Source organism: Dicentrarchus labrax, unplaced genomic scaffold (genome assembly GCF_905237075.1).
Source record: "Dicentrarchus labrax unplaced genomic scaffold, dlabrax2021, whole genome shotgun sequence".
NCBI lineage: Eukaryota > Metazoa > Chordata > Actinopteri > Moronidae > Dicentrarchus > Dicentrarchus labrax.
Genome location: NW_026136707.1, coordinates 3,645,688 through 3,665,380, shown reverse-complemented (window position 1 = coordinate 3,665,380; position 19,693 = coordinate 3,645,688). Strand labels below are relative to the sequence as shown.

The 19,693-nt window shown below is 38.8% G+C and overlaps 2 protein-coding genes across 2 annotated transcripts in view; both read right to left on the bottom strand.

Annotated features, from left to right (window-relative positions):
* znf385d (zinc finger protein 385D) overlaps positions 1 to 19,693 on the bottom strand; it is a 75,028-nt gene that overhangs the window by 26,597 nt on the left and 28,738 nt on the right. Inside the window, exon 3 of the mRNA XM_051407131.1 lies at positions 14,088 to 14,195. Coding sequence (XP_051263091.1) covers positions 14,088 to 14,195 — 108 coding nt within the window. The remainder of the gene's footprint in view (positions 1 to 14,087; positions 14,196 to 19,693) is intronic.
* Positions 5,587 to 6,769, bottom strand: LOC127367369 (tetraspanin-8-like). The gene has a single exon (XM_051407132.1). It carries the CDS (start codon positions 6,698 to 6,700, stop codon positions 6,002 to 6,004), a length of 699 nt encoding a protein of 232 aa, XP_051263092.1. The 5' UTR covers positions 6,701 to 6,769; the 3' UTR covers positions 5,587 to 6,001.

The window sequence follows — 19,693 nt, the reverse complement described above, 5'->3', positions numbered from 1 at the left end:
CCTGTTGTACATGGTGTGTGGACTGACTCCTAAACAATGATTGAGAGCAGCTTGGTGCATTCCCCTCTTGGCCAATCAGGGTGTGACGATGCCCTTCCTTTAAGGCATAGGAGAGGTGGAGAACGGCACACCGGAGGCATTCTGATCCTTCCTCAACTTAAGGGAAGTCTTTACTTAAGCAGAAATTGTCAGCCAGAAACCCTGGTTTTAGTCCCTTTTGAGATTTCTTTGCTGTCTTTTGTTCTCTGATTGAAAGTTGTTTTGAGTGTTCTGAAACATAGTGTGAGTGGATATTAAAGAACGCCTTTCCACAAGGTTAGATCAGGACAGATCTTGGTGCCATTCATGCAAGAGTTTTGTTTTGCCCACCAATTACCTGGTGCCTGCAGGCTTCATATTGTTTATTGGTTTAATTTCATTGTAATACACACTTCTTTCCTGAAGAGGCTTTTGTTTATTATCGAAGAGGCTTGGGAGATTTTTCTCCAAGTAAATATTTTTTGTGTTCTGTGGTTGCTAACTGGTTCTCAGGCATTTTCCCTATCAGCTGACATCTGTGTAATCGGTACCACAACAGTGTCATGACAAAGCTCTCGTAGCAATTGTGGGTTGTTTTTTTTTTTTTTTTGTCTTTTTTTATACTATTTGAATTGGTCGGATTTCCTGTACTTATAATATCCAACATAATTTAAGACAAGTAAAGAGGTTTCATTATATGAGGAGGAAATAAAGTTGCCAGGAGTTCACAGTTCAATTGTTGGCAAATGTGAAATTGCTGAGGTGCAATTTTAAATGTTTTTTCCTTCATCATAGAAGCCATTTTTGGATGAGGTGTCACTTTTTCAAGCAGAGTGCACATCTTGTTCTGGCATGAAACTACTCATTCTGACCCACAATCATCACTCTCCAGGTACCAAAGACATACTTTTTTTTTTTTTTTGTCGTCATGTGACTCAGGTGATCTGCATGGGTGTTTAACACGACTGCGGCAATAATTCATTTTTCATTAGAGCGATGAAGTGGAAGAATTGCCTGAACTCAAAGTCTGACACATGCATGATTAAAACCGGGAAGGAAATCATTTGTTTTCCTTCCAGGTGCTCTGTGAGGGTGGAAAAGACATCAAACAAACCAGGGTCGGAGGACTGTTCTAGGATTAAGAGAGGCTGTCTGGAAACTGAAAGGTCACAGTTTAAACCCCCAGTGTATCCATCAACAAACATGCGCTCGAGCAAGAAGTGATGTGTGTCAGCTAAAATGTAGGTAATGCTTAGTCCTGCCATGAAAGACCCTGAGAACATAGTTTCTCAATTGGCCTCTTACAAAAGAGATGGCGTCCTACAGCACACTTTCTGCCAAAGCTAAAACAGTGGGGTTTGTCATTACAAGAGATTTCTGTATTTGAGTTTTTCTGTGTGCTCATCTAACTGCTTTGAAGTGGCCTGGGCTCAGTATTTTATTATTTTTTGCATTTAGCTAACTAATAAATACCAAAAAAGCTTTGTTTCTTATTTAGTCATTAATATTTATTGTTTTTAGAGAAACTTGAGATTTGCCAATTAAATTTTCATGGGCTTTAAGTTTAAAACAAATGTTTTTTTGTTTACTTCCCACCAGAGCAAACACGTTTAAACAGAAATAATTTCACATTTGGATATGTGTCTGTATGTCTGTTGGACATGCACTTGACTGTGTAAATGTTCTGCAGATGTTTCATATTGGTTTCACGTTTTGAAAAGGCCCCAACGTCACTTTTCTGTAAAAGTCATGACTGTAATCTGACTCCGTAGGACCGAACATCATTTCAGTAACACAGCTGAATTGCATGTGGTCATATTAGCAGAAAGTCTAGCAGCACATTGTTCCACACTTCTAAAGCTGCAAAACTCAATTTTTCTGTTAATAATATACTTAATGACAAAAACATGAAACGCTGCCGTTCCCCTCAGCTCTACTTCAACTTCTTTGTTTCTCATGTGCACAACAATTCCAGTGAAAGAGCCGCTGGTAATGAAATTCTTGTTCCCAGGGTCGCTCCAACATCATGGAGGTATATGAGACAGAATATAAAGTGTATTATAAAATAAAATACTGTAGTATACTGGTGTACTGTAGCAATAAAATGAGTAAACTCTAATGTGGAGTAATAAATGCATGGTTCTCATTAAGCACACAAACAGGTAATGCACATAAAACTGATTTTAACAGCTTGTTAAAAGCACAAAAAACACATGCGTCACGCAAAGTTTAAAGTACTAACATTAAATAAAAGTAGTATAAAATGTAAAACCAAATTCTCTTAATTCTTAATTCTCTCTGCATGGGCATTGAATCAGTAAAATGATCTAAAATTGGACACTTTTTTTCTATCACAAAGCGTGTTGACGGAGGCATGTGGTTGTTCTTGAGGCCATTGTGTTTGAATAGTTGTTTGTATATTATGTTGTGATTTTGTATGGCTGCTATCTTGGGTGTTCTTATAAAAGGTTTTTTTTGATCTCAATGGGATCTAGAATAAATCAAAATGTGCCAGTGTGGACATGTTTACCTTCGACTTTCTGGTTCATTCTCACCGCTGTCATGAGCTTGGTTTACAGACGCAGCAGTTTTTAGCAAAGCAGTCCAACTAAAGCCACTGTACGCTACTTGCCCAGCACCAACCAGTGAACAGACACAGTGACTGGCTTATGAACATAGCAGAACGTTCGGCAGAGCCAGCAATTTTCCTCAGGAGTTGAGTCCAACAGAAGAGTGAATACTGCATTTAAATTCTTCAGATAACCAGATATAGGACTGAAAATGGATGCTAATGTTGCTCTGTGTCGTATGGATGTGTAAATGAGCAACTGTTTGATAACACGTTAACACTTAAAGGCGATAAGTGTTGTGTGAACAGCTCCCATGGTTAACTAGTGCAACAAAAGAAAAGTAAACGAATGCGGCTTTAAGAAAACACAAATTTTTACACAAGAAAATGAAGCCAGTTTAATATTTAATATATACTGCCAATGTACCAATGTTCTTCCCAGACTTTAAAAAATGTGTTTTCAGTGAGGATTTTTGCATTGGGAACATAAAATATCTCAAATCATCCCCCTAAATTCAGCTCTCATTCTAGCTAGCTTTAAGAGATGGGTGGAGGAGCACGTCTCGACATTACCTGATAGTATTTATTAGCTTTAAGCTATAAAATATAGTTTATGTAAATGTGAGTTACATGCCATGGTCTGCAGGCATCTCTTTTTACTGTCCTCATGTTTGTATTTAGGTAATGGTATCTTCATTCCCTACCTTATGTTCAAAATAACCAGTGTGTGGATAAGGTCTATTAAAAACACATTCAACTAAAAAAGATCTGAGTAGGCAGGAGAGGAGGCGGCATGACAGAACAAGACAAACTGGAAATGTTCAGTTCAGATGAATGAAAGCTTTGTCCTGAAATCTGGAACTTCTAAGCAAAAAATCCTGCTTGAAAATTTAGTTACAGCATCAAACTGGCCATTGGCTGAAAAGAGGGGAAGTTTTACAGTATCATGGGGGAGATGGTGTCTTCAGGGGCAACAGAGGATGTAAATTAAAGCCTATAGTGATACAGACTTTGGGGGGGTTGCATCTTACACTGATAGGAGTTGGAGGCCCAGAAAATCACTCCTTCACACATGCAAAAACTCACCCACCCACATTCCTGCACCCCAGTGAACGATCCCAACTCACAACAAAGAACCCCCCCATGTCTTTGTTTTAACCCAAAACACCTTATGTGTGGAGCAGGATCAGGTATCATGGTAGATGGCAATGTCTTAGTTTGAATCATTGTGTGAGGTAAATGTGGTGTGACGGATACGTAAACCAATCGGAAATAAACATTTTTTCAAATGTTTCTGGAAGCAGGCGGTAGCCAACATGTAGTTGGGTATATTTATATTTTCCCTTTTTTTTTTTTTATTAAGTTACATCACAGAGGAATGTTAAACATCGAATGAGGAAAAATAAATGTTTTGAAAGTAGAGTAACTGCTGTGCGTGCAGCCAATCAAATCAACAATCATAAAATACTAATAACATAAATACACTTAATTACAAGTAAAGGCCCTGTGGTCAAAGTCCTACTTCAGTAAAAGTAACTATTATTACAAAATGTACTTTATGAGAAGTTAAAGTTGCCAACTTGTGCAGAGAAGCTGTGAGTGATGTGTTGTGTACTAAAATGATTAGATTCTTTGTTCTGATGCATCAGTGTGTACGCTGCGTTTTACTGTTGTAGCTGGTCATGGTAGTTTAGTTTACCGGTTTTCCTGCCAGTGCAGAACATATTGTTCTGGCTACATAATTCAGTTAACTCAGTATGATTTGAATAAGACTATGACCAATTTCTTCCATAAATAAGAGTTTCTGGTGGTCCGGGTTTTTAAGAACAGACCAAAGAGCTCAACACGGAGTACAGTTTACAAGTGTTATAGCTTTATATGTTTTCAGTTGCTCGGATTTATTGAATTCTGCTTTCAAAAGGCGTCCAACAAGTAAATTATTAATTTTTTTAATACTCAAATAAAATGATCTCTAAAGCCAAACATTGATGCAATGGAGGGTAAACCAGCTTAAATCTTTTTTACTTGAGAAGAAGTTTATTCAGGTTTTTTTCAATCTGTGGACTTTACCCATTTTTTATTTATGGAGTTGGAGTTGTCCCCCACTTTTATTTGTAGTACCGAGTTTGTGCACAATTTTTAGCCAGTCATAAATCTTTATGACCTAGATTCACAGAGTGTGTGTGTGTGTTGTGTGTGTGTGTGTGTGTGTGTGTGTGTGTGTGTGCCACATTGTGTAGACAGTTCTATTATAAGGCTGCAAGTTATTGAAGGATAGAGTCTTTATAAGGCTTTAATTCCCCTGTTGCCTTTAGTGATTCAGACTATTGATAAGGCGTTGGAGGTCCACAAAATCACTGCACATTCCTGCACCCCAGGTCATTGTTTAACCCATAACACCCAGTGTGGGAGCCTCAGTGTCTGAGAAAGATCAGGTATCATTTGAGACAGCCACACTGTAGTCTGATTCCTCGTGTGAGTCAAATGTGGTGTGACGGATGTCTAACACCAAACGGAAATAACCTCTGGAACCAGGCTGCAGCCAGCATGCGGTTGTTGCTGAGTATATTTACGTTTCCTCTAAATAAATTGCGTCAAAATCTAATGACTCTCAAACAGTCTGTTTCTGTTGGGGTTATCTCAGGACTGAGAAGCTGTTTAAGCATGAATAAATGTCTGAAAGTAGAAACATTGTGGTGTTTTCTCAGCAGGTATATGCCATTAAATCAACAATCGCTACTATATTACAAGTAAAAGTCCTGTTTTCAAAATCCCACTTAAGTAAAAGTACAGAAGTATTAAATACACACAAATGTATGAATTCTTTGGACTTCTTGGTTTAATATTTGCTCTTTTTCTGAAATAAATATTGCATATTTTTTTCTCGTTTTGGGCCTTTAACAGTTATTTAAATAAAACCATGAGAAGTTTAGAGGGGAAATCTCTCTTTGGAAATGTTCACTCATTGACACCTGTAAAAGTGAGACGATACTACAGTGTTTCTTAATGATCCAAAATCATTGGGAAATTGTATTTTATTTTAGAAGATAACATGTTCTGTTAGTCTGTGAAGTAAATACAACAGCAGATATGTATAATGTAGTTTAAACAGTACAATATTTACCTCTTAATGTAGTGGAATAGAAATGAAAAGTGAAATAAAATGAAAATATCTACTACAGTGCATCAAAATGATACACTCAATTATTCTTTTTTCCACACAAAAATCAGATGGAAGTTTTTCATTGTTAAAAAATGTGTAATATGCAGTTCAGCCATATAATACAGGTACAAAAGGGTAGAAACATTACAAAATTTACAATGAGGCAGAGCTCCCACAGATTAAATTTAGACGAACACGATGATCCGTCCTTCAATTAACACGGTAGAACCTCAGGCCTTGTGAGAGACACTTTAAATGATGCTTTTCTTACGACTCCCAATCTGACAACACAGGACTAACGAGAAAACCATGCCAAGAATCATCAAGACACCAAACGCAAACGCAGTCCCCATGAGTGAGTCTGACATTCTGTCCATCCAAGTCATAAAGTGCCTCATACACGGCGTGGCATATATCTCACGTTCGTCCAGAACTGTGCAGTTTCTGGAGCTGTCTGTGCAGTTACAGGAGTTGGGCACCACTGTTGAATTGCCCCAGTCAAGATGTCCTTCGAATAAACCGCAACAGAACCCGGACCTTTCCACATTCTGAAACGACACCTGAACTTCCTTCGGCTGCTCGCTCAGCGGAAGCATCAGCTTCATGTGTTTCTTCACCTGCTCCTGAGCAGCTGTAGTCCTTGATATGGCTCCCAGCACGCCTACCGCCAACAGCATGAGGAACATGGAGAGCAGGCCCTTGAAGAACAGTGCCAGCAGGCAGCGGTTCTCTCGGATGGCTCCACAGCAGCCCAGGAAGCCCAAAATCAGTGTCACGGCACCGATGATTATCAGCATGTTCACGGCCGGGAGGAGTTCATCAGTGATCTGATAGTCTTCTCTGTTCTTCAGGGCATGGGTGGATAAACCAAGAAGAGTGATTCCACCCACAAAAAACACCAAGTTGAAGATGAAAAGCAGGTATTTGATGATGATCTTGCTGACCGTCATTGTTCAACCTCAGTGTCAAGACAGAAGCCAAAGGAGAGTGTCTGTGCCACTGGGTGCTACTACTGAAATATAAGGAGTCTGCAGTCAGAGTAGGCGGGAACTTTAAAGCCACTACCGTTTTGGGGGCGTGTTCAGTGGATGGGGGGGAATCACCTTGTTGAAAGAGAGCACAATGAAAACTGGCTTGAGGGGGTTAAGAAAAGTCGTTCACTCCCATTGTTCAAGCTATCAAATGGCAACACCTCCGGATGCCCCTCAAGTGTTACTCAAATAATGGCCAAAATCAGTGGAATATAACAAATTACATCTCTCTTTGGGTCAATAATGCCAATAATAAGGATCCACAAGGGGGGAAATCAGAAACTAAAAGTCAGATATGAAGAACCGTGAATATTAGTCAGCTTAGTCCCATGAAAGATTAGCCCTTATGTTTTGACTTTGGCATTACATGAAGTTTTATAACTAGGTTCGGGAATAAAGACGACGCCCCGAACTCACCTAATTTCCGCTCAAAACATACTTAAGCACACCTTATCTGTTCACTCCCTCCATTTTCTACATCCCTTCCCCCTAACCCTTTTTATTTCTCTCCCTCTCTTATCCAAATACAGGAACCACTGGGGCTCTTTAAGAGTTAAAGAGACGGCTCCCCCACTCAGCGTCTCAGAACCCACTCTGTTCCCTCTGACCGTTTCACCGAACTTCTCCCTCCATCCACCTACCTAACCAGTCTTCCTTCCTTTCTATCAATCCTCACCCGTCCTTCTCATACCCCCTCATCCCTTGACCCTTCCCCCTTCATCCACTCATTCCCTCCATCCCTTAACCATTTTTCCTCCCACAGTATTCCACATTCGTTCATAACGTGTAATACACTTTTATTTTTTTTTGTTGGGGGTGGATGATAGCCTAAAATTACACTAGTTCTTTTCCTGAAGCCTTGTTAAAACTAAATAAGTTAAGGTACTAGAAAAGGTAACCCTTCTCTTTGCCACATTGGATGTGGGGGGCAAAATACAGAAATTACCATTTTGAAATATTTCATGTTTTGGGTTATATGGGCTACACATAAATGAAATATGTCAATTTTACTCCCACAGTCATTTAAAATTAATGAAGTGTATAGTATGTTATCTTACCAATTGACAATTGGACCTCCCACTATCAGAAACCCAAATAATCTTGGGATTATTATTAGGGTTAATGCTGCATAAAAACTACTGTCAACACCTATCAGAGACAGAGCAAATCCATTGTATTCAAGCATGTTTTACAGCTAGAGTCTATAAGACCCCCAAACAAATGCTTATCTGCAAAGAAACAATGTGATCATCAGCACTTTGTATGCATTTATTTTAAAGAATTTTAATCCATTTTATATCCTTTGTTGTGTTGCTGCTGTTCTATCAGTTCAGTTCAATGGTCCTTCTGCTATCTTGGCCAGGACACTCCTGTGACTAACCCTTTAATGGTCAAATAAAGGTTTAAATTAAGCTTTGTTCCTATCCATCACTCAATTTTTTTTCCCTCTTGAAGTCAAACTACATGTAACTTTTTCCTTTTTAACATCAATGAACATTACAAGAAATGTCCACCCCTGCACTTGTTATTGATGTTAGTGGCACCCAGTTCTTGCTTAGGCTGCCAATGCGGTTCTTCAGAACTGCTTGTCAGATGGTCAAATATGTTTGGAAACCTTCTCCCCCACAGCTTTCCAAGAGTTGATCTCTAGTTCCTCCTATTCAGTTAGGTAATTCAGTTCCTAAAATGGTTCCTGGCCTCTTGGAAAAAATCCTGCGGTGGAAATTAGATTAAAATGAGATCGGTACATTTCTTCATATCTATTTACAGAAATAATACCCCCTTTAGGGTTGTCAGCTTCTAAAAACTGTAGCTCTGCAAGGTAAACAAGTTAAATAAAAGAGTGACAAGAGTCAAGGCAAAGAGATAACGCAAGTGTTATAAATGCATTAAGTGCAAACAAGTTATAAAGCGTGCTGTTTATGGAGCAGATGAGACAGATCTGGTGACTCACTCACTGTCAACAAATTACAGACTGGAGTCCAGTTTATGATCTTGATAAACATGAATGCATCTAGTAAAGCAGAACCATCTTAAAATCTTTTAAAACAGACCAGGTCTTTTCTCTTTTATGATCTCTGGCCATTAAGTGGTTTACAAACAGACTGTCTGCTCTCCTACAGAGCAGCCTGGATCGGTTTTGAGTAGAACACCACAGGAAGGTCCGGCTTCCTGCTCCGCATCATCTCTCGGCCCAAGCTGCATGTTTCACATTATAATAAACTGTCAACGGAGCAAATTAAGATACTCTTCTGCTGTAGCTGCTTTAATAAAAACACCCTCTGGGTATTCCAGAGCCTCCCAGCCCAACACAGTACCTGTTGATTGACAGGTAAACACAGGGTCTATCTCCCTAATGAAGCGTTCAAATTAACAGCTGATGGACAGTAAATATATACCGAGATAGATTTCCCCATGTGAAACATAATAACCTCATTCTGAGTAATCACCGACACATTCAGTGTTTAGAAATGGATTGATTACTCCTTTAATGAAAGAGCGATGACATTGCTATTTAGGGATGCAACTGATTTAACAACATGCAGCGGTAGCAGTGATTTTCTTTTTAAAAATGTTTTGATTACTCTCAAAATGGTATGGAAATTAGGTGCGAGGGAAATCGAAACCCATCTGCTAGTCCATCGGTTAGATTTAGCAAGCTCGTATTAATGCAGTGCATTTCATTAGATTGTATTAGTGTGTGTATATATGAGCTAATGAATGTAGAAATACCTTGTGGTGTTAGTAATACAATCTCCTTCCTGTAATTTATTTTCCTCATGAGATGCATTATATTGAAGCCAAAGACAAGAGATCCAATAATAATCAAGCTATCATGAGCTTAGGTTAGGATAACTGCAAGGAACGCTACACAAGTGCATATACTGTGAACCAAGAGTAGAAGAATTCAGAGTAAACTCATAGCACACTGAATATATTTCACTACAGGTAAAGTCCTGCATTCAAACCCTTAAGTAAAAGTGTTTTTTTTTTTTTTTTGTGTGTGTGTGTGTGTGTGTGTAAAGTATTATCAGCAGAAGGTTGAGCTAATTTTAACTACTTTATACACTGCTGAGTAGTTTACTCTACAGCAATTCATTATATTCTATAACACCATCATAGTGTGTGTTTGTTTGTGTCACTTTCCTGTGAGAACCACTTATCCAAAAGTTTACTTTTTTATAAGCCCAGAAAAACAGCCCAGTTTGAGCTCTGTGACAATGCAAGAGGGTTTTTAAATAGTTTATTTAGCTTAGGAAGTAGGATATTTTTTGCAACCCATAAAGGAACACTTAAAAATTAAAAATCAACATATTTGGAGACACGATTTCCACTGGATAAGGTAGGGTATAAAACATTGTAATCAGAAAGGTAACTAGTGATTAAACAGACACATGTAGTGGAGTAGAAGTACAATATTTGTCAGAGATTAAGTATTTTCATTTTATGGAACTTTTACAAAGTACAATTAGTACCTAAGGTCAGTACTTGAGTAAATGTAGTTTCCACCACTGCCCTGAACACTACTGTGGTGTACTCTGAAGAGGCTTTCACATTATCATTACCCTTTTCAGACACACAACTGTTCAACAACTCAAGACAAAACACCCAGAGTACTTCACTCAGTCCCTTCTGTTGTTTTAGCACCGTAAAGTTAACGGTACGTTATTTAAATTTGAATGGATTTCTATAGGCGGGTCACTGACGTGTCCTACTGACATTACAAGACAAAAACACATCACTATGACAACAATTGAGTGTAGTCACTGAAATACTTCCTGTGGGATTTTAAGGATGATTGATTGTGGGAAGCAGATAGATAGATAGATAGATAGATAGATAGATAGATAGATAGATAGATAGATAGCTGAAATTCAAGGCACCAGTTTAGGGTCAGAGCCAATATATCGATCAATATTAACTTATATGCAAGCTGATAAATGTACTGAAAGATAAGTTTGAGGTAATTCAAAAACTGTCCGTTAGTTTGTCCCACCAGGGAGAACTGACAAGTTAATGTAACCCTGGACAAAATAAATCAGACAATATGTCGGCTGACAGTCGTGTTTGATAAGGATCCTTTAAATTTCTTCTTTTTAACTTGCAAATATTGATATCTGCAACAACAATCCAGCATTAGTGAGGCTATACTAACCACTCTACAGTGTGTTCATTTAGACTGCAAACAAACACTGGTCCCAAGTATCAGTATCAGTATACTGATATCGGTATCAGTGTTCTTGCTACACAAAGACACAAATCTAAATTAGAAAAGAAGGGCTCGGTGTAGAGTTGGTGGAGCTAAATTAGGCTCTGTGGGGCACATTAAAATAATAAGTAGGCCTAACAACAACACATTTTAAAAGAACTTAACCAGTAGGACAAGTGTCCTCTTCCAAATGTATGTAATTTTGTTTATTTTTAAATAAATATTTTTTTTTTTACTTGGTGTGATTTTAATTATTTAAGCATCACTTGTATTTTTTTGTTGGTAGCATGATGTCATCTGTACATCTGGACTGTCATGGATGATTTTGTTTCTACTGTGCACATGTAAAAGTGAAAGAAAATCCTTATTAGCCCCACATTTTCCATTAGTCTGTTCCACATTTACACTGTACTTGTGCACTAAACTGCACACGGTAATAATGTTTGTTCTGGTATCCAAAGCAGTGCTGCCTTTTTAACATCTCTAAAACATGATTTTTTTGTAACATACAGTTGAAAAACAAGACAGAACCTTGATCCAAGACTTTACAGGTTCATACAAGTTCAATTTAGAAAGCTGCAGGTAACAGGTTCTCTAGTGGAGTTATTTGCTATCTCAGGCCACAAAAAAAAAAAAAGTATTGATTTGATGTCCTCCTCGTAATGTCAACTAAACTAAGTTTTTTTTTTTTTTTTTTTAAAAGATCGAAAAAGCAGAAGGATGAAAGCACAGACTAGTACAGGATATAAAATCAAACATTACATTTACAATATTACAGTTATGTAGCCAACTTCCTGAACTGCTTTTAAAAGAGTGGGCGAGTGAGAGGCCAAACATGAGAATTTAATCTGTTAGAAGACTGATATGATTACAAGTTGAAGCAGAAAATCTTTTTCCACCTCTGCACTCGTCCCTTCCAATTCAAACATCACACTGAGTTACAAAAAAAACTTCCAGATGATTCAGACGAGCCAAATTACATCTCATACAGACAAAATTAGGAGATGGTTTTGTTTGAGTCTTGTTGTTCAGAGACGTTGTAATGGATGAGACTCCTCTGGAATCATATTATGTCTCTATGATGGATCCGCTTTTACCAAGCTAATAAAAACCCCTCACTGGCTGCTGCTTTTCCATCACCTGCTGCTGTGACACAAACTCTTAGACATTCAGATTTTTATTTGTCCCTCACATCTGTTGGTCCATCTGACAATAGCAGCCAGCAGTGTGTGATTTCTATCAACCCTTTTTGTCTGATTCACATGTAACATCTACCGAAGACTGAATACATGTTCTTTATTTCTTTACTGGAGTTCATCTTCCAGCGACTCACCTATTTTTTTTTGTCCCCTCTCAGCTACAGAACAAATTAAATACTCCACAGCCTGCTGACAATGAAGAGAATAACTCTATGTCAACCTTTATTTAATTTAAAATAACATTATAGCCTATTCAAAAAGAAAAGTTCTTATTTGTTTTGTACTTTCATGGTTGCAACATTGTTCAGTGCAAAAAAGCTTATTTATTTTACTCTTATTACTCATGTATCTTTACTATAATATACAGTATGTTAAAAATATAATATTACAGGTTGGTTTGTAACAAAAGTGTTGGAATTGCTGGTTTAATACAATGTTTCTTTGTTTAATTCACTTCTTGAAAACACGTTTTCTATTGCCTACAGATCCACTTCAGTGCTACGATACATCCGACCTAATTTGAAAATGCATAGATCAGACTAAAAGCTTATTCAAATGCTGTTCAACACTATTCAAATTCAAATGCTCAATTGCTGGACGTCAGCAGTTGCACCTACAAAGGCTGCACGAACCACACATAAAGTTTGTTTCCACCAACAGTTGCAAGATCTATGCTCCTTCATGACTGTCAAAGCCTAAAAAAAAATCTGTGCCTGAGTAAATACACATTAAACTGCTGGTTTAATGCACTAATGACTGGAGCTCTGGTGGTAGATGACCCTGCAAATCCCACAAGGACACCGATTGTCGTGTTTTCTTGAACCAAACCAAACAAACCAGCAGCTTGCATGGTTTCTACGCAGTGCAATTTGCACCGAAAAGGCCAAAAAGAAAGGGGGAAAAAGAGCAGAGGTTGGGTGAAATCCTGGATGGAAAGATGTGGGCAACCCAGACTCTAAAGCAAACAGAGAGAACTGGAGATGAGTGAGCTTTGTAAATCAAAGTCGACTTCAGGTAAAGCAGCTCATTTACTCTGGTGTCATGCTGTTGTTCCGATGGCCCAATAGTCAGAAAAATGGTCCATTGGACCGAAAGCTTGTTTGTGTCAACAGACCGTTATTCCAACAACAAACTGAAAATACACTCTGGTATCAACAACATAGCTTCATGACTTACTACATATAACCCACCAAAAAATAGTTAGATATTAAGAGAAAGAAACTGCAGGGAAAGTGTATTTTTGGTTAAGAAAAGGGACTCGATGAGTTTGTCAGACCAAGCATGCTCAGTCGATGCACACAGGCTAAATTAATGGTAAAATGCTTCTTAACAGCACGTTAACTTGCTAATTTGTGAGGCTAATTAGAGTGAGACTGATGGGAATGCCATCAGTTTTGTAGGTATTTGGTCATAACCCAAGAAAAATAAAAAAAATTTTCACCTGATGATGGCGCTAGAAATAAAAGTCAGAGGATCATCAAAGTTATTATAATTCATCCTGAGGGGGACATGAATGTGTGTATTTTTGTGACAGTCCATCCAATGGTTGTCAAGATATTTCACAGAATAGTGAGTGGATAATAAAACTGAAAGTCAAGATATTTCAAATGTCATCCTTTTTAACCACAAAAACTCCCTGAACCAGCAGAGTCAGGAAGATTTATCATTTGGGGGCCACGTAGTTTCTGTACATACCCTTCAGCACGTTATGAGATATTGAAGTCTGTCTGTTTGTCTACCGCTTTAGGTTCATTCTTTACTTTATTACTGTTGCTTTCTAATAAAATATGTCCAGACCTAACGGAGTGAATCTTCAGAGGTTATTTCTCGTGTATCTCTGGCAGGAGCGCTTGTGACTTATGAACTTTCGCTCCTCTTCAGAAGAAAACTTCCTCACCTGTGAGTTGAACCTCAGCTGGCAAACGCTGCAGGAGACGTGCCTTCTCTTTGCTGTGGGAGGGAGGCCGAGGGTGTGATGGAGGACGGCTTTCTGAACCGGGTCCATCTGGAGGACGAAGAGAGACACAGAGAGAGGCTAATTAAAACAGTGCTAAAGCTGACCTGTAAATCAGCTTCAATCTTCCATCGCTCACTGGGCTGTAAAGAGAAAACAGGTTGCCTGGAGCCTTTTAGAAAGCCAGCCATTCATCTCTCCCAGTGCTTTCTGGCTCCGACATTAACACAGACATATTAAGAATTAATTCCCCATTTTCTTACTCGAGACACATGCCATCGGTTTTTGAATGTAGGGATTTTTACTGTAATGGCCGTAGGAAATATGCCTCAAGTGAACACTTTAAGTGCACAGCTGGCGTTCATGTATCTTTTTTATTATCATCAACAATTCCCCAGAAGAGACTAAAACCAACAATGAATTTAACCTGGTAACAAGTATTGTCTGCTTATGGTGACCAAAAACATGAAAAACACGTAAAAGAGCTATACACTTGCATTTGGTGAAATGCAGGCAACCTGATAAGTTTATTACTTGGAGATCAACTATCGAAGCGGTCAAACTACATGAACAAGATCGATGTCTTCCTGATTACATTTACATTTGCAGACGGTTTTGTCCAAGGCAATGTACAAATCAGGTACAACCCAAGTGACAAGAGATCAAGGAGAAGCCTTGGAGAACAAGGGCCTCAACACTCTGTTCCTCCACCTGTCACAAATGCCACAAGGCTTGCAGGTGCATGACGTAACATAAGTGTCTAATGAGCTAGGGGAGGATTGAGAGAGAAGATGATGTGGAACTACTCTCTGGCTTCAGAATAAAATGAATTAATTGCTTGGATTGCAGGGAAGCGAATTCTGCATCATGGAGGCATACGCAATATGAAATTGTAGCTTCACAAATACAAATGTATTTGTTAAGTAAAGATATTTGAGACATGGCACGTTTTTCCTGTAGGTGCAAATTAATTTTAAATGTGATTTAGGTCTGTTGCAGACGTCATTAACAGTCTGCCGTTCTCCATAGAGGAAAAAAAAACACTTGTCTATGAATTTGAAGATAAAAATTAAAATGAGAGCAAAATTAACATTCTATTGATCCTATCATTATTATCATGACTTGCCAATTCTGTAAAGGTTTTGGTTTTTAATTTTAGATAAATGTGACAGAAGTGAGACACAAAAGAGAAACAAATGCAAAAATAAGAGCGAGACAAAAGAGAAACATGTTATCAAGAGACCACTGTTGTGCAAACTAAGCTATGAAGTTAATGATGTGGAAAAACTGAGAAGTTTTAAGTTTCACTGAAAAGTTCAATCTCTTTGGTCTCTTTTTAGGTGTAATGATATTTTGAAAACTGCAATTTATACAGTTCAGTAGTTGCTATGAATAGTGATCAACCTCTGTTGACAGTGTAACTACACCTACCGTCTAATGTTCTCTCCGACTGATCTGCAAACATCTCGGTAACCACCTCCTGTTTTAGTCATAGGCCTCTTTGCTTTTCAACACTTTCCCTTTTTATTCCTGTCAGCGTTTCTTTGATGACAGTATTAATAATTTGTGCCCTAATATGACCACTGATGCTGCTATTTGTGATGATTTTGTCTGCTGACTTTCAAACAGCAGGACAGGAAGTTTTGCGGTGTGAAAGTCTTCTTTTTACTCTGGTGGTTTGACAGTTTGTTGAATCCGACTTGGAACAACAACAACACATGGAACTCGTACAAGCAAGCCTAACCATCATTACTGTAAATTTACCTGGCAATAGTCCACAAAGAACATAAACCAAAAAAAAGCAGGTTGTACACACATTTTCATCTTTAGTACTAACTCAGAGTGGTCATGCTACAGCACGCTGTTTGTCTGTTCTCCCTCTGTGTGGTGACAGGTCTCTGGGGAACGAACAAACACGTCTGCCTCGCTAAGAAAGTGTCTCAATAGGTGCCACTTGGCTACAGGAAGAGGAAAGGTGCCTGGCACTGCGTGGGAGGATTAATCCACCTTGACAATTGTGCTGCAGAATGTAGCCACAATGATGGTCGCTTTCTGTGGTACACTGGTTGGCTGAATTTAGGCTGTTTTCGTTAGTTCGGGATTAAGTGTTTGTGTGCAGAGGTAGAAAAAGATTCACCACTGGAACAAGAGTGGATAGTAGAACCACACAGTAATCATCTGTAACAGTTTCAAATGTGTTTTCCTATCCTTTATTGATTCATGTGATACATTAGGCATACATTAATGGAAATTAATGTGAAAATCCTTATTTGACCATCTCATTCATCTTTTTTATTATTTTAATTGACAGAAGTCTGCCTCACGTTCACTTTAAATTCAATAACCCTATAAATACATAAAACTTACTTCAACTTTTGCCATTCTTCACATGAAATCAGTTTATTAGTTACACCTGTATAGTTGACTGTAATGTAGCAGCTCCACAACAAATCTTTTTTTTTTATTAAGCCAATAATAAAACAACTTGTCCCTGGCAATCTAAACCACTCTTTTGGTAATTTTCGAGGTTGTAGTTAGTGTGGAACTGATCTTTACTGAAGGGTATTTCTGATATTTTGATTGCTACCCCCATTGGCCGCAAGCAGTAAAACCAGGCAAACAATTTAGAAAGGACTGACGCAGGAAGGCAAGTAATCAGGTGCAGGTGACAGCAATGGCTGGAACGCTTCAACAGCTTGGCAACATGGACAATCTGGCAAAGACCAGCTGAACACTGGTCTCTGTATTTACACTGTGACTGACTGAATGAGGAGCAGCTGGGTAGGCAGGCGATGGGGTCTAGTGATCTCAAGAGGAGGTCAACTCATCGAGGGCAACTAGAGGGCACGTGATGTAAAACATGGAATGGAAAATTCCAGGAAAGACACAGTTGGAGAAGGAGAAGAACGAGGCTGAAGAGAGGGAGGCAGTGCAGTCATGACAGAAACCCAACATCCTTCCAAGAACTTGGACACGGGCTGACTTGGCTCGGAGGGACTGGATGGTGGTGGACTGGTTCCAACTGACTGAGGCAAAGAGCAGGGAGAAACGGTCTCCTTCACGCCGATGCAGGTTCTGGTAATGAAACATGACATGGATCTGAAGGTGCAGACTCAGAGAGAGGGACTGACTCTGGCACATACAGGCTGACAAGGCTCAGACTGAGGAGAAGAAAGGCACTAAATGAAAACTGGTTCTAACTGAGGTTCAGGCCCTGGTTCAGACAGAGAAGCAGCCTGTCAGAGAACAACTGGATCAGGATCAGACAGAGAGGCAAGTTCAGGCTTAGAAGAGAGACAGACTCAGGATTAAATATAGCTGGAGTTCACAGTGGTGAAAAGGCAGTCTTCATAAAGAGGGAAGAGGTGTGATAATGGTTTGAAAATATGCGCCTTATTGCCATATTTAGACAGTCTGTCAAGGAGGGCATATTCATAGTGTTGCACTCGGTTGTATACGTGAAAAGTGACGAGAGCCAAAGTCAGACCCTGCTTTCTTACCTCCGCACAGATGGTAGATTGCTGCGAGAAGTTGGTGTGGATGTCAGATTGACGGTTTAAGGAAAGTTAGGGATAAGGTCAGACAAGGTGTGGAAAGATGTGGGAGGGGGAGGGGATTTCTGAAGCGATTCAAGCTGTTCTTGTGAAGTATACTGGTGTCTTTAGACACAGAGATGAGGTTCAGGTTCAAATGCAGAAGCAGAAACAGGCTCGGACAGAGAGAGGGTTTCATGTTCAGCCTCAGAAAGAGGGACAGCAGAGAGATATTGCTGATTTATTCCAAGCAAATTGTAATGGGTTGCTGGAGTTATGAGTTTTAATATGGTTCTGACATTGACATCAGATTTAATTCCAAAACACAATAAAAATAAATAGTTTTCAAAAGGAAAGCACATGAGTGTTCCTCTTCCACTCCAGTAGTGATGCTTGTTGAGTAAGAAGTGAATTCCAAATCTGTAAGTAACTATTTATTTCTCCGTGTACCATATGTCTCAAATAAAATGAGGTGTAACTCTTCATTTTAAATGGTTAAATTTTCATAGATATGATGCAATCAAGTAGTTTCTGCCAAAATAAATACAATTGGTTTTACAATCAAAATCATGCTAGAATAAAATGTTCTTCTCGCAGCAAAACAACACTGGCAATTGAGCTGTCAGCAAAGTGAGGGAGTCTCAACATGAGTCACTCACAGGGCCTATGTTCACAGACAATACCCAGTATCACAAAGTAGTCCTTGGTGGGTGTTTTCAGACACTTATTATCCACTGTGGCACTCAACATGAGAGGTTTTTAAGGAATGGTATTGTGTTTCAGCGCTGCAGCAAATTTAGTGGAATATTTCTGACAGGAAATGTCTCCACAGAGTGTGTGGACACAGAATATATGTAAACCCAAAGAAGGGGCTGGTCTGCAGGGAGATTACATGTGGTTTTCAGTAGGTATGGCTCGGGATCAAACTCATAAACTGCCTAAATCAGGACAGACGCCACATGCTTTGAGATGATTCATTCTTAAAGTAGTCATCAGTAAAAAATGCAAACATTAAAGCCACACATTTTATATTAACAGTGGTTTGTTTTCAAACAGCACTTAAAAATGTTAACCGTAGGGCAACAGTATAGTGTCATAAACCATTTATTTAATGTTTATATACTGCCTATATATGCTATGGGGGTTAAATTAAGGGTTACCTGGAAAAAGAAAAAAAAACCATGTAAATTACCTGCTCAGCAGCAAATTGCAATCAGACACAGTTCATGACTAGCTGCTAAATGCTAATCAGCTAAAGAGCAAGATATTTCAGGAGATCAAACCAGAGCTAAAAGGAGACTGAATGCATTTATGCCATCTTCATTTGTGTTTCTGGTGACCTGATAAGTCTAGTGTTCAAAGTTAGCTGAATGACTCACACAGATGTGCTTCAGATGGAGCAAACTGCAGCAAAGTCATGCCCTCTTATGCTAAAACTTTTTACACATCCTTGAACATTTGCATGTTATCCTGAATGGTATGGCTCAGTAATGCCCAGAGACAGGAGTGGAGAAGATACCAGGCTAATAAAAGCTTTTAGAGCTTCTTTAGCAGTATTCAAAAGTGGAATGACCTAACACACCTACTCAACCGTTTGAAAAAAAAACAGGGAAAATTATTGGCTTTTAATCTAGAATACATTTACACAAAAGTGTTTCAAAAAAAGGAAACGTTCAAAATATACAGCATGCCATTTTAAAGTAGCTAATGTCAGGAAGGAACCTCTAAAACATCAGATGTGTCCGACTGCGATTAGATCCCAGAGTTCATATCAACTACAACTGTTCTTCTGTTGATTTTTATGCTATTCACCATCAGCATTATGAAACACACTGCACTGAATGTGTAGGCAGTGTCAAAGAGGTAGAGGCAAATAATTCCCACTCTTTCAAATGAAATGCATGTGATGATGTACAGTGAAATGTGCAGCCCGGCAGAGAGATCACTCTGCATTACATTAGCAGAGCAGGGACTCTCCTCTGCCTTTGCCTTGACACACTGTGTTGCTGGAGCGGA